Below are 13,159 nucleotides of genomic sequence, written 5' to 3'. Positions count from 1 at the left end.
TACTGTATGTAACATTATATTTTTTTGATTTCAGATTTTTTTTTAAGCATAGTTTGTAGCAATTAAAAATGTAGAAATAGATCATGATAAAGAGGACAGAAGCATCATAAATCACTTCTGGTAAATGTGCTATTTTTTGTGCCAGGTCAAAATACACTGGGGATCCTTGGCTGACGGATGGATCTTACTTTGATGGAACAGGTTATGCGGAAATTAAACTAGAGGTGCTCCCTGGTTCATCTAAGAGGTTTGAGCAAGACGTTCGTCTTGTTTCGTACAACGGCATTGTCTTTTTCCTCGATGCTGGGGTAAGTAGCACTAGTTTCATAATCTTTTCTCCCCTCACAATAGTCACAAATGTAACTTGCCATGCGCATGCATATTTGTACAGTGTGTACTATGCCAAAGGAAATGTATAGCAGTACACATGTAATATTATTATTTAAGTAAATGCCTGTATAGCCCATCTCAAATCACTTATAATTTATTTGCTGGTTATATCCTTTCATTTTATTAAGAAATGTATTGCTAAATATGTATAGCTTAGAGGAGAGAAGGAAAAGAGGTGATATGATAATAACTTGCAAGTATAACTAAGGGCTTAGTAAAGCTGAGGCTGTGAGTATTTTACATAAGAGGAAACATACAAGAACAAGAGGTCATGATCTCAAGCTGAAGGGTAGTATATTTAGGAGTAATTGGAGGAAGCACTTCTTTACAGAAAGGGTTATTGATTCATGGAATAAACTTCCACAAGAGGTGGTAATGACAAACACTGTGGGGGACTTTAAGCATGTCTGGGATAAGCATAAAGCTATCCTATAAACTAGATACGTTTATACTTTGAGGAAATATTTGGCAGACTTGTTGGGCCTATGGTTCTATGTTTCTTCCTCTATATACTAATAATTACATTTCTGTTGTAGCCCACCAAGATATTTCCTCAGAAGTTTCATCATGTTGCTACATTTACACATTTCCCCCCTGTGAAACATCTATATATTATTAAAAAAGCAATAAGGACATGCCATAATTTCTGGTGTTTATTGTGCTATTCTGAGCAATTTTAAGTGTTATATGTATTAGTATACGTGTTTGTGTGTATGGTATCAATATGGAGTGTGTGGAGCCTTCTCAAATGCAGATTGAATGTGGCAATGAGCGCTTATCTGTAATTTATTATGTTTTCCAGGATCAGTTTCTGTGCCTGGGGGTTCAGGAAGGAAAACTTGTTCTGTATTATGATGTTGGTAATGGACTTCAGAAGGCTAAACCAATGGATCCATCCATGATATTTGTTAGCAGTTCCGCCACTAAAGTGGTAATGTATCTCTTTATTCTGTTTATTTTTATATTTCCCTAAGTACAGAAAATACATTCAGCACTCAACGCCTGATGATTAAAAACTCGCTGACATTGACACAAATCTTGTAAAATCTTTGAGGCTTTTTTTTGAGAATTATATTGTAATATATGTATCTCTCCTTCACATCCTAGACTCTGCATAGCAATTAAACAGATTGCAAACTTAAGGTTGCGTTTCAAAATATCTTAGCTCATCATCAGGCCTCTGAGTAAATTGGATACCAGATTACTAGTTAACCTTTTAAGGCTGTTACGATGTTCTATTCCGTCCTAATCGGGCCGGGCTTTAGCACCGTTAGGACAGAATAGAACGTCCAAGACATTTGACTGTCCTGAAACCAACAGCGCTTCCAGGATAAGAACGCGGTCTAGAGGGTGAGCCTAGCGTCATAGGGACGCCCCCCTGACCCGATCCCATCATTGAAATCTCGCGATCGCATGCACGATTGCGTGATTTCAATTTGTCTACATTGGAACGTTGTTCCAATGTAGACAAATTGACCCTGTCATCAAAGGGTTAAAAAAGATCTGACATATATCAGCAAACTTAAAGGGACATAAAAGTGCAAAAAAAACCCCTCTGTTTTAAAGTATGTTATTATTGCTTTATTGCTTTTATACTAAAATGTGTTTAACCCCTACAAAGCAGCAATGCACTACTGGACTATGTGTGTAGCCGGCAATCACCAGCTAGCTCCCAGTAGTGCTTTGCTGCTCCCGAGCCTACCTGTGTATGCTTTTTCATACATGGTAATGTAACTTCTAACATTCTAATCCACTTATTCTTGCTTATAAATGTAAGAGTTTTCTTCGTACCTTCATTTATAAAGTTAGTATTTGACATTCCTACACTGTGTTCTCCACTTGTTTCTTCTCCATTCCACACAACCTCTCTTGGCCTTGAGTTCCAGACTAGGTGTTCTGCTCCCTAATAGATACTTGTTTCTTTAGATTCAGCTGATCCTGGCGGTTGTTAGTGGTAAGAAGCGAATCTTTGTGCGTTTAGAGAGACAGACTACATTCCTTGAGGAGTATGAAACCGGGGAGTTGGACACCGCTCGCTACGTTTATTTAGGAGGGGTACCTCCAAACAAGCTTCCAGAAAGGTGAGGAATGAGAAAAACAAGGGCTCAGTGCTCACCAGTGTGATGGCTGAATATTCGTGAAGTTTTAAAGCAGAAACACAGAATAAATGTTGTATAGTGACAAATATTCAGTTAATCAAAAATACAATAATATTTATTATTACTACCCTGTATGTCTATTATTAAAATTACTGGTAAACTAAATTAAAAAATGCAGATGTATGAAGATTCATTCACTTTAAACAAAACAGTTTTACTGTGTACATTTTAGTAGTATATTATATAAATTAAATATGCAGGTATACCATATTTAGAATGTTGTATTATATGTACCATGGATTTGTTTATGAATTATTAATTTTTACATATAATATCCATTAACATATATTATTTCATCTAAAATTCTTTGTTTATAATTATATGTAACAATATTGTATATAACTGATATACTATATAACACACATCATTAATTGTAAAACTGGTCTATGTGACTCACAAATCAGCATATAATGACTCAGTGTGTTTAAGTTTAGCATAACTGACGCACGAAACACGTTAGAGGTCTTAGTTTGACTAAGGTGTCCTTTATGGATTATTAATTTTTAGTAATGTAACAATAAAGCAATTTATATTTATTGCATCAATTCCCTTTGGCAGTGTTCTTACTCTGTGACCGAGGCTATTTTCAGCCTCTATTCAAGGTAGCTGTTCCTTCTTTCATCAAGTATTGTTATATTACTCATTACTTTTGAGTCCTTAATTTACAGACTACGGTATAAAGGCTTGTTCCTAGGTGTGCAACTACCCTTATAGGTCATTAAACAATAGGCATGATTATTATTCCATAGCGCTATGCACATATTTAATTTCATTTTTTCATTCAAAACTAATTTTAACATATTTATTTGCTGGTCTTTCATATGCATGATAGTTTTTTTTTGCCTATATCATTCCTTTAAACAAGCGAGGCAGTATTATATCTCAAAACAATAAAATATACACCATTGATTTTAGCTATTTTTCTTTGGTTACCAGAATTAAGCATAGTGAGTTGTTGCAATCTGATGTCTCTAAATAGGTTACTTAGTTAACATACCTTTCCATCTAAAGGGGAGGAGAGTCCATGGCTTCATTTATTACTTTTGGAAATAAAAAACCTGGCCACTAGGAAGAGGCAAAGACACCCCAGCCAAAGGCTTAAATACCTCCCCCACTCCCCTCACTCCCCCAGTCATTCTTTGCCTTTCGTCACAGGAGGATGGCAGAGAAGTGCTGAAGATTCGGAGTAGTCTCTTATGGAGGGTTGTACTCTTCGGAATGGGACTGGAGTTTTAAGTAATCCTGTCAGCCTCTCAGTGAGAGCCTGGGTGAAAGTTAGAGTCCGGAGATGCAGGGAGAGTCTTTCTGCGAAACCATCCCGACTCATATTAACAGCTCTACAAGCAATCAGCGTTGACGAGTTTCGCTGCCTGCTTTCTACACTCAAGTCCATGTCAGGAGCGATGCTTTTACCTGTCACACTTGAAGGGCCGTGTTCCTGTTCCACGGCATAGATTCTGGTAAGATCATTTCATTTTTTTATACATAATGATAACACAGAAGACAGGGTCACAGTGTGGTGCTTTTTATCTTAGAGATTCAAGGGTTAATATTCCTGGTAAGGGGATTATTGAACAAGGGGTTTTTATACATGATATTGTTTATACATGATATTGTGTTATTGCTGCGTTATGTGCAAGATGAGGCTCTGGCAATGGCGGAACTTTCAGGTTGACTTCCAGGAGTATTTACGTGGCCAGTTTTGGCGTGTTTCTCCTTAGTGCAGGGGCGGTCCTGCGAGGCATTCCATGTGACCAGGTGTGGCAGTCTCAATTTCCTCTGTTGATCAGCAGTGCAGGAGACGAACAGTTTCTGTAGTCTGGGTCATAGGAGGGGGTGAGGGCATCAGCCATTGGAGTATAAAGGTGCCTGTTTATTAAATTGTCTAGTCCTTAATAAAAACGCAAGCTATGGAGGATTCTGGTGCATTAGAGGGTACTCCCTCTTTATCAAAGTCTCATGCCTGTGTTTATTGTGAGGAGGATCTTGTAGATCAGCCTGCTCAACTTTGTTCCACATGCCTCGATAAGGTTGCGAAATCTAAAAATAAAGGGATGTCTAGTACTACTGAGCCGTCCACCTCTGAGGGTTCCCTGTCCCGTGAGGTGCGTTCCCTGCTTTCATCTCCGAGTGCACATGCAGCGCCCCAGGGTCCAACCATTACTCCTATGGGAGAGATTCGTTGTCCGGCAGATTTTGCGGATCAACTGCAAACGGCGGTATCGAAAGTGATCCATGCCTTACCACGTTCTGCTAAGCACAAGAGTAGGGCGTATCAGAGCGGCCAGGCCCAGGGGTCGTCTACGCCTATGGAATTGCCAGAGGTGTTATATGATGACGAGGCCCACTCCTACTCTTCTGAGGAGGCTCCCTAAGGGTCGGAGTCCGTGTCATCTCATCCTCCGGCTGCAGAGGAGCCTGACTTTAGGTATAGGATGGAGAATTTGCGCTTTTTACTGAAGCAAGTGCTTGCTACTCTGGAGTTTCCGGAACCAAAGCTTCCAGAGGAACCTTTGATTCCTAAGCTTGATAAGGTATACGAGGACAGGGTGGTGCCCCAGACCTTCCCGGTTCCTGTTAAGATGGCTAATATTAATAAGAATGAACGGGAGTGATTAGGTTCTCCCTTTTCCCCTTCTTCATCCTTTAAGAAACTGTTCCCTGTCCCGGACTCTCAGCTCAAGCTGTGGGGGACTGTCCCTAAGGTGGATGGTGCTATTTCCATGCTCGCAAAGCAGACAACTATTCCCCTAGAGGATAGTTCATCGTTTAAAGAGCCCATGGATAAAAAGTTAGAAAACATGTTAAGGAAAATGTTTCAACACACAGGGTTTGTTTTTCAACCGGCAGCGGCTGTAGCCGTGGTTGCCGGAGCTGCGACATATTGGTGTGAATCCCTGTGTGAGATAGTTGAAAGGGAGACTCCCATCGACGGGATACAGAATAAGATTAAGGCCTTAAGGGTTGCAAATTCTTTCATTTGTAATGCCAATATGCAAATTATTCCCCAGAACGCAAAGGTTTCAGGATTTTCTGTTTCAGCTCGCAGGGTTCTGTGGCTAAAGTCTTGGTCAGCAGACATGACCTCGAAGTCAAGGCTGTTGTCCCTACCATTTCAGGGAAAGATTCTGTTCGGCCCAGGTTTGGATTCAATCATATCCACGGTTACGGGAGACAAGGGAGTTTTCCTACCGCAGGATAAGAAGGCTAAGCCTAAAGGATCTACTTTTTGTCCCTTTCGTACGGACAAGGCCCAGCGCTAGCAGCCAGCTGTGAAAGCAGATCAGTCCAAGGGAACTTGGAAGCCTGCTCAGTCTTGGAACAAATCTAATCAGAACAAGAATCCCGCTGAGACAAAGTCAGCATGAGGGTGCGGCCCCCGACCGGTCTCCGGACCAAGTAGGGGGCAGATTGTCTCTCGTCTCTGAAGTCTGGTTGCAGGATGTTCAGAACCCTTGGGTTCTGGAGGTTGTCGCCGAGGGTTACAGCATAGGATTCAGGGGCAAATTCCTCCTGTCAAACCTGTCTTCAAGACCGGAAAAGAGAGAGACCTTTTTAGAATGTGTGAGTGATCTCTCCTATCTAGGTGTTATCGTACCAGTACGCCAAGCATAAAGGGGTCTAGGGTACTATTCAAATCTTTTTGTGGTTCAAAAGGAGGGCAAGTTCCGCCCGATTCTGGACCTAAAGTGTTTAAACAGGTTTCTGGCTGTTCCATCGTTCAAAATGGAAACAATCAGATTTTTTCTGCCCCAAGTTTAAGAGGGGCAGTTCATGACGACAATAGACTTGAAGGATGCTTACCTTCATGTCCCAATTCACAGGGACCACTTCAAGTTCCTAAGATTTGCGTTTCTGAACCAACACTGCCAGTGTGTGGCCCTTCCCTTTGGTCTGGCGCCGGCCCCAAGAGTCTTCACAAAGGTTCTGGGGGCGCTACTTGCAGTGGCCAGATCCAGGGGCATTGCTGTGGCGCCCTATTTGGATGACATACTAGTCCAGACGCCTTGCAGAGGATCATTCGAGGGCTCTTCTTTACTTGCTCCAATCTCACGGTTGGAAGATCAACCCAGGAAAGAGTTCCCTGCTTCCCAGCAACAGGGTGGAGTTCCTGGGCACGATAATAGACTCTATGTCCATGAAAATATTTCTCACAGATCAACGACGCAGGAAGATTGTGTCCACCTGTCTTGCCCTTCAGTCCTCCTCAAGCCCTTCGGTGGCTCAGTGTATGGAGATGATCGGGCTCATGGTCTCCAGCATAGATGTCATCCCTTTTGCCAGGTTTCATCTCAGACCTCTTCAATTGTGCATGTTGAGACAGTGGAACGGCGATCATTCAGATCTATCACAGCAGATATCCATGGATGCTTGGACCAGGGACTCCGGAGTATCTGTCCCTGGGGACATCCTTCTTGAGACCGTCCTGGGAGATTGTGACCACGGACGCAAGTCTCGCAGGATGGGGAGCTGTTTGGGGTGAGTCCCACAGATGCTCGCTTTCAGCGATCCACATCCCAGGTGTGGACAACTGGGAAGCGGACTTCCTGAGCAAGCAATTCTTTCATCCGGGGGAATGGTCTCTTCACCCCGAAGTGTTTGCGGAGATTTGTCTCAGATGCGGAACGCCGGACATAGATCTCATAGCGTCCAGACTCAATTGCAAGCTACCACTATACGGGTCGAGATTGAGGGATTCCCAGGCAGAGCTGATAGATACCTTAGCGGTGCCTTGGGGATCAGCCTAGCTTACATTATTCCACCATTACCACTTCTACCTCGTGTTTTGGCACACATCAAACAGGAGTGAGCTTCGACCATCCTGACTGCTCCATGTGGCTGTGGAGGACGTGGTTTGCGGATCTGGTGGGGATGTCATCCTCTCCGCCATGGAGGTTACCCTGTCACAGGGAACAGGGTCCCTTTCAACATCAAAATCGCGTTTCTCTGAGGCTGACTGCGTGAAGATTGAACGCTTAGTCTTAGCCAAGAGAGGTTTTTCTGAAAGTGTGATTGACACTGTATTTCAGGCAAGGAAACGGTCACTCGTAAGGTGTGGATATCCTTGGCACAAGGTGAAGGTATCCACAAGGTGAAGGTATCAAGGATTCTGTCCTTTCTCCAGGAGGGTTTGGACAAGGGTCTTGCCGCTACTTCCTTAAAGGGACAGATTTCGACATTATCAGTCTTGTTGCACAGGAGACTCACTGAGCTTCCAGACATTCACTCTTTTGTTCAGGCTCTGTCGAGAATCAGACCTGTCTTAAGGCAGCCTGCTCCCCCATGGAGCTTAAACTTGGTCCTTAAAGGGACAGTATAGACTCATTTTCATATAACTGCATGTAATAGACGCTACTATAAAGAATAAGATGTACAGATACTGATATAAAAATCCAGTATAAAACTGTTTAAAAACTTACTTAGAAGCTCTCAGTTTAGCTCTGTTAAAAAGGTTGCTGGAAAGCCCACTGTAAGTGGGAAATAAGACACTCCCCCCTCCCCCTTCCTTTGCATATGAAAAGACCCTTTACACAAACAGGAGCAAGCTGGAGGTAGCTGACAGTATTCTCATAAAACTTTGGGGCTTGGTTAGGAGTCTGAAAATCAGAGCAATGTTATATAAAAATAAGCAAAACTATCCATTTTTTAAAAAAAACAAACATTATGGGCTATATAAATAGATCATCTACAAAACATTTATTCATAGAAAAAATGAGTGTATAATGTTCCTTTAAGGTATTAAAGAGGGTTCCATTTGAGCCTATGCTTTCCATTGGCATTAATATTCTGTCCCGGAAGTTTCTCTTCCTATTGGCTATTGCATCAGCATCCCAAAAGTAATGAATGAAGCCGTGGACTCTCCTCCCCACGATGGAAATAAAATTATCAGGTAAGCATAATTTATGTTTTTATGTTGTTAAACTATTTTTCTCATGCTGCCATGTTGTCTTTCAGCCTGAGTAAACTATTCCCTGGAGGAGGATCCATCCGAGGCTGTATGAAGGGACTCAAAGCTTTGGGCAAATACATAGACCTTAAGCGCATGAACACAACTGGCGTCAGTTATGGCTGCACCTCAGATCTTCTGGTTAGTAACTAAGCCCTGCCCATATGAACTCTTAAAGGGACAGTCTAGTCAAAAATAAACTTTTATGTTTCAGATAGGGCATGTAATTTTAAACAATTTTCCAATATTCTTCCATTAACAAAATGTGCACAGTCTTTTTATATTTACACTTTTTGAGTCACCAGCTCCAATTGAGCATGTGCAAGAATTCAGACTATACGTATATACATTTGTGATTGGCTGATGGCTGTCACATGATACAGGAGTAGAAATAGACATAACTTTAAAATTTGTCAGAAAAAATCTACTCATTTGAAGTTTAGACTAAGTGATATTGCATTTTCTTTTAATCATGCATTTGTTTTTTATGCAAATCTACTGTATTTACGGGTCCTTTAAGACAGCATGTTACAATTAAAGAGCTTAACTGATCACATTTCCCGATTCCAACAGGTTGCAAGATCTGTTCAGTTCCACGGACATGGTTATCTTAGTATGGCCTTGAAGAATGTGCCTAGTTTGCAAGATGATTTCTTCACAGGCTTCGGGTTCCAGACCAGCCAAAGTAATGGCCTCATGTACCACCACTCTACAGAGGTACAGAATACATGCACACAATTATTTTGTATTTTCTGTTTGAATTGTTGTTTTTTCTATTTAAGATGTATCTAGGGGCCTTGGTGTTGGGAGCTGTACTGATGTTGCAGTGTTTTCTATTCTCTTTCTCTTTGTAGGAAGGATCATGCCAAGTAGCACTTCGTAATGGCCATGTGTCTGTGAAAGTTCTTAACACGGAGCTAACCTCTAAATCTGCATATGCGGATGGAGCTGGACATTATGTGATCCTCTACAGCAATCAGGATGTGTGAGTAATATTCTGGCCTGTTCGTGGCTTTCAAGGACATTGTTAAAACAGTTAATATATTTAAATGTAAATATATTTATATTAATTGTTGCAATTCCCCTCTGTCAGCACAGATTGACCTCATTCCATTTCCTGCTTCATGTGACATCACTTCCTTGCAAATAAAGGTCCAGTACTACTTTGCATAAATAATATGGATTCACATTATTGTTTATGCAAAGTAGTACTGGACCTTTATTTGCAAGGAAGTGATGTCATGGGAAGCAGGAAATGAGATGGGGACAATCACAGACTTGTATTTTATTATTGGACAGTATTATTTTTTGCAATTCTGGGGGTCGATCCGATAAAAATCGTCGCCCGCAAAAGCCGGCGACGCCAATATTTACGCTGGTTTGGTATCACATATATGGCGTAACCTAGAAGTTACGCGCGTATATTTCTGCCGTCGCCCGTAGTTTTTTGGGCTATAGGCAGGTATACCAAACCAGCGCAGTTTGGTATCCAATATGCAGCGTAAGGACTTACGTGGCGAAAATGGAGAAAACGTACTCCATTTTCACCTCGCAACAAAAAGCAGCCGTAAGAAACCTTACGCTGACTATTGGAGCCCCGTAACTCCCTAAACTGGCTGCTAAAATAAACCTAACACCTAACGCATGCGCAATGTCTATCTCCCTGTCAACCGCGATCTTCTAAAATAAACCTAACACCTAACGCATGCGCAGTCTATCTCCCTGTCAACCGCGATCTTCTAAAATAAACCTAACACCTAACGCATGCGCAGTCTATCTCCCTGTCAACCGCGATCTTCTAAAATAAACCTAACACCTACGCAATGTCTATCTACCTGTCAACCGCGACCCCCCCCCCCGAAATCCCTAATAAAGTTATTAACCCCTAAACCGCCGCTCCCGGACCCCGCCGCCATCTACATAAACTAACCCCCTACTGTGAGCCCCTAAAACCGCCGCCATCTACCTTATCTATCCCCTAATTAGAACCCCTTACACCGCTGTCATCTACCTTATCTATCCCCTAATCTGACCCCTTACGCCGCCGCCACCTATATAAAAATTATTAACCCCTAATCTAATCCCCCTATACCGCCGCCAGCTATATTAATATTATTAACCCCTAATGTAAGCCCCTTACACCGCCGCCATCTCTATTAAAATGATTAACCCCTAATTTAATCTACCTACCCCGCCGCCAGCTATATTATCTATATTAACCCTAAGTATATTATAGTTAATATAGGTATTACATTATATATATTAACTATATTAACCCTAATTATATTAGGGTTAATATAGTTAATATAGTTACTATAGTATTTATATTAACTATATTAACTCTATCTAACCCTAACACCCCTAACTAAATTTATATTAAATTAATCTAATTCATTTATAAACTAAAATATTCCTATTTAAATCTAAATACTTACCTATAAAATAAACCCTAAGATAGCTACAATATAATTAATAATTACATTGTAGCTATGTTAGGGTTAATATTTATTTTACAGGTAAATTGTTAATTATTTTAACTAGGTATAATAGCTATTAAATAGTTATTAACTATTTAATAGCTACCTAGTTAAAATAATTACCCAATTACCTGTAAAATAAATCCTAACCTAAGTTACAAATACACCTACACTATCAATAAATTAAATAAACTACAAACATCTATCTAAAAATACAATTAAATTAACTAAACTAAATTACAAAAAAAAAAACACTAAATTACAAAAAATAAAAAAAAATTACAAGATTTTTAAGCTAATTACACCTATTCTAAGCCCCCTAATAAAATAATAAACCCCCAAAATAAAAAAAATTCCCTGCCCTATTCTAAATTAAAAAAAGTTCAAAGCTCTTTACCTTACCAGCCCTTAAAAGGGCCTTTTGTGGGGCATGCCCCAAAGAATTCAGCTCTTTTGCATACAAATACAATACCCCCCCCCCATTACAACCCACCACCCACATACCCCTATTCTAAAACCACCCAAACCCCCCTTAAAAAAGCCTAACACTACCCCCCTGAAGATCTCCCTACCTTGTCGTCACCACACCGGGCCGAACTCCTGATCCGATCCGGGCGATGTCTTCCTCCAAGCGGCAAAGAAGAATTCTTCCTCCGGCGATGTCTTCCTCCAAGCGGCAAAGAAGAATTCTTCCTCCGGCGATGTCTTCCTCCAAGCGGCAAAGAAGAATTCTTCCTCCGGCGACGTCTTCCTCCAAGCGGCAGCAAAGTCTTCATTCTTCCGGCGGCATCTTCAATCTTCTTTCTTCACTCCGCCGCCGCGGAGCATCCATCCCGGCCGACGACTGAACGACGAATGAGGTACCTTTAAATGACGTCATCCAATATGGCGTCCGCCGAATTCCGATTGGCTGATAGGATTCTATCAGCCAATCGGAATTAAGTTAGAAAAATCTGATTGGCTGATTGAATCAGCCAATCAGATTCAAGTTCAATCCGATTGGCTGATCCAATCAGCCAATCAGATTGAGCTTGCATTCTATTGGCTGATCATTGTATTATCTTTTCACAGCCAGATAGTGGTAGTTCATGTGTGCCATATAGATAACATTGTGCTCCTACTTGTGGAGTTATGCAGGAACCAGCACTTATTGGCTAAAATGCAACTTTGTAAAAAAAAAAAAAAAAAACACACTGAGATAACGGGTCAGACGCTTAGATACAAGGTAATCACAGAGGTTAAAAAGTGTATTAATATCACAGTGTTGGTTTTGCAAAACTGAGGAAAGGATAATAAAGGGATTATCTATCTTTTTAAACAATAACAATTTTCAAGTAGACTGTCCCTTTAAACAGTATTTGCATATACAGACCTAATAAAATGGCCATGTATGATAAGGCTGAGAAACATGTCATGTTTGCTGTGGGTTTATGAAACAACTTGTTTCCCTTTTGTACATGCCTAGAATAAGTCTGCTGGTGTGGATTAAGACATTAGCAGATCCTTGGTGCTTTGTACCTTGAGGGGAAACAGATTCCGCAGCAAAGATGTAATGAAGGACTATGAGAGATTTGCAAGTAAAACGGTATTTAATACATCTCAAAGCGTGTATAACATAACAGGCACAGCAAAACAAACCCGCTGACGCGTTTCCCGCTTCACAAGCGGTTCATCAGAGCTTTGTACCTTGATATTAGTCAGATGGAAACACCCTTAGTTTGGTGCTAAATTGCTGTCAGTGTCTCATTCTATATTGTACATTGATAATTTGGTAATGCACTTAGTGGCACCTATCTGATTTTTTTCTACATGCCTTGCCTTTTTTTTTTTTACAAAGGCATCACATGCCAAAATGTGTTGTAAAAACAACTTTTATTAAAGGGACATAAAACCCAAACATTTTCTTTCATGATTCAGGCAGAACACACAATTTTAAACAATATTCCAATTTACTTTTATTATCTATGTCTTCTTTTTCTTGTTATCCTTTATTGAAAAACCGGAAGGTAAGTTCAGGAGTGTGCACGTGTCTCCAGCACTATATGGCAGCAGTTTTGCAACAATGTTATACATGTCGTGCCCCAGACATGTGCACGCTACCTATGTAGATATCTCTTAAAAAAAGAATAACAAGAGAATATTACATAACTTTTTTTTATATTTTGTCATGGATGAAAGGTGTACTA

The 13,159-nt window shown here is 40.7% G+C and overlaps 1 protein-coding gene across 2 annotated transcripts in view; it reads left to right on the top strand.

The window, feature by feature from the left end:
- The window catches only part of LAMA5 (laminin subunit alpha 5), a 269,906-nt gene that overhangs the window by 240,152 nt on the left and 16,595 nt on the right, over positions 1-13,159 (top strand). For both annotated transcript variants that reach the window (XM_053706887.1, XM_053706808.1), the window contains 6 exons: positions 146-308; positions 1,193-1,321; positions 2,317-2,471; positions 8,505-8,637; positions 9,070-9,213; positions 9,351-9,481. In XM_053706887.1, coding sequence (XP_053562862.1) covers positions 146-308; positions 1,193-1,321; positions 2,317-2,471; positions 8,505-8,637; positions 9,070-9,213; positions 9,351-9,481 — 855 coding nt within the window. The remainder of the gene's footprint in view (positions 1-145; positions 309-1,192; positions 1,322-2,316; positions 2,472-8,504; positions 8,638-9,069; positions 9,214-9,350; positions 9,482-13,159) is intronic.

Source organism: Bombina bombina, chromosome 1 (assembly GCF_027579735.1).
Source record: "Bombina bombina isolate aBomBom1 chromosome 1, aBomBom1.pri, whole genome shotgun sequence".
Classification (NCBI taxonomy): Eukaryota; Metazoa; Chordata; class Amphibia; order Anura; family Bombinatoridae; genus Bombina; species Bombina bombina.
Note: the sequence above shows the minus strand (reverse complement) of the source record. Positions and strands in the feature narration are given on the sequence as shown.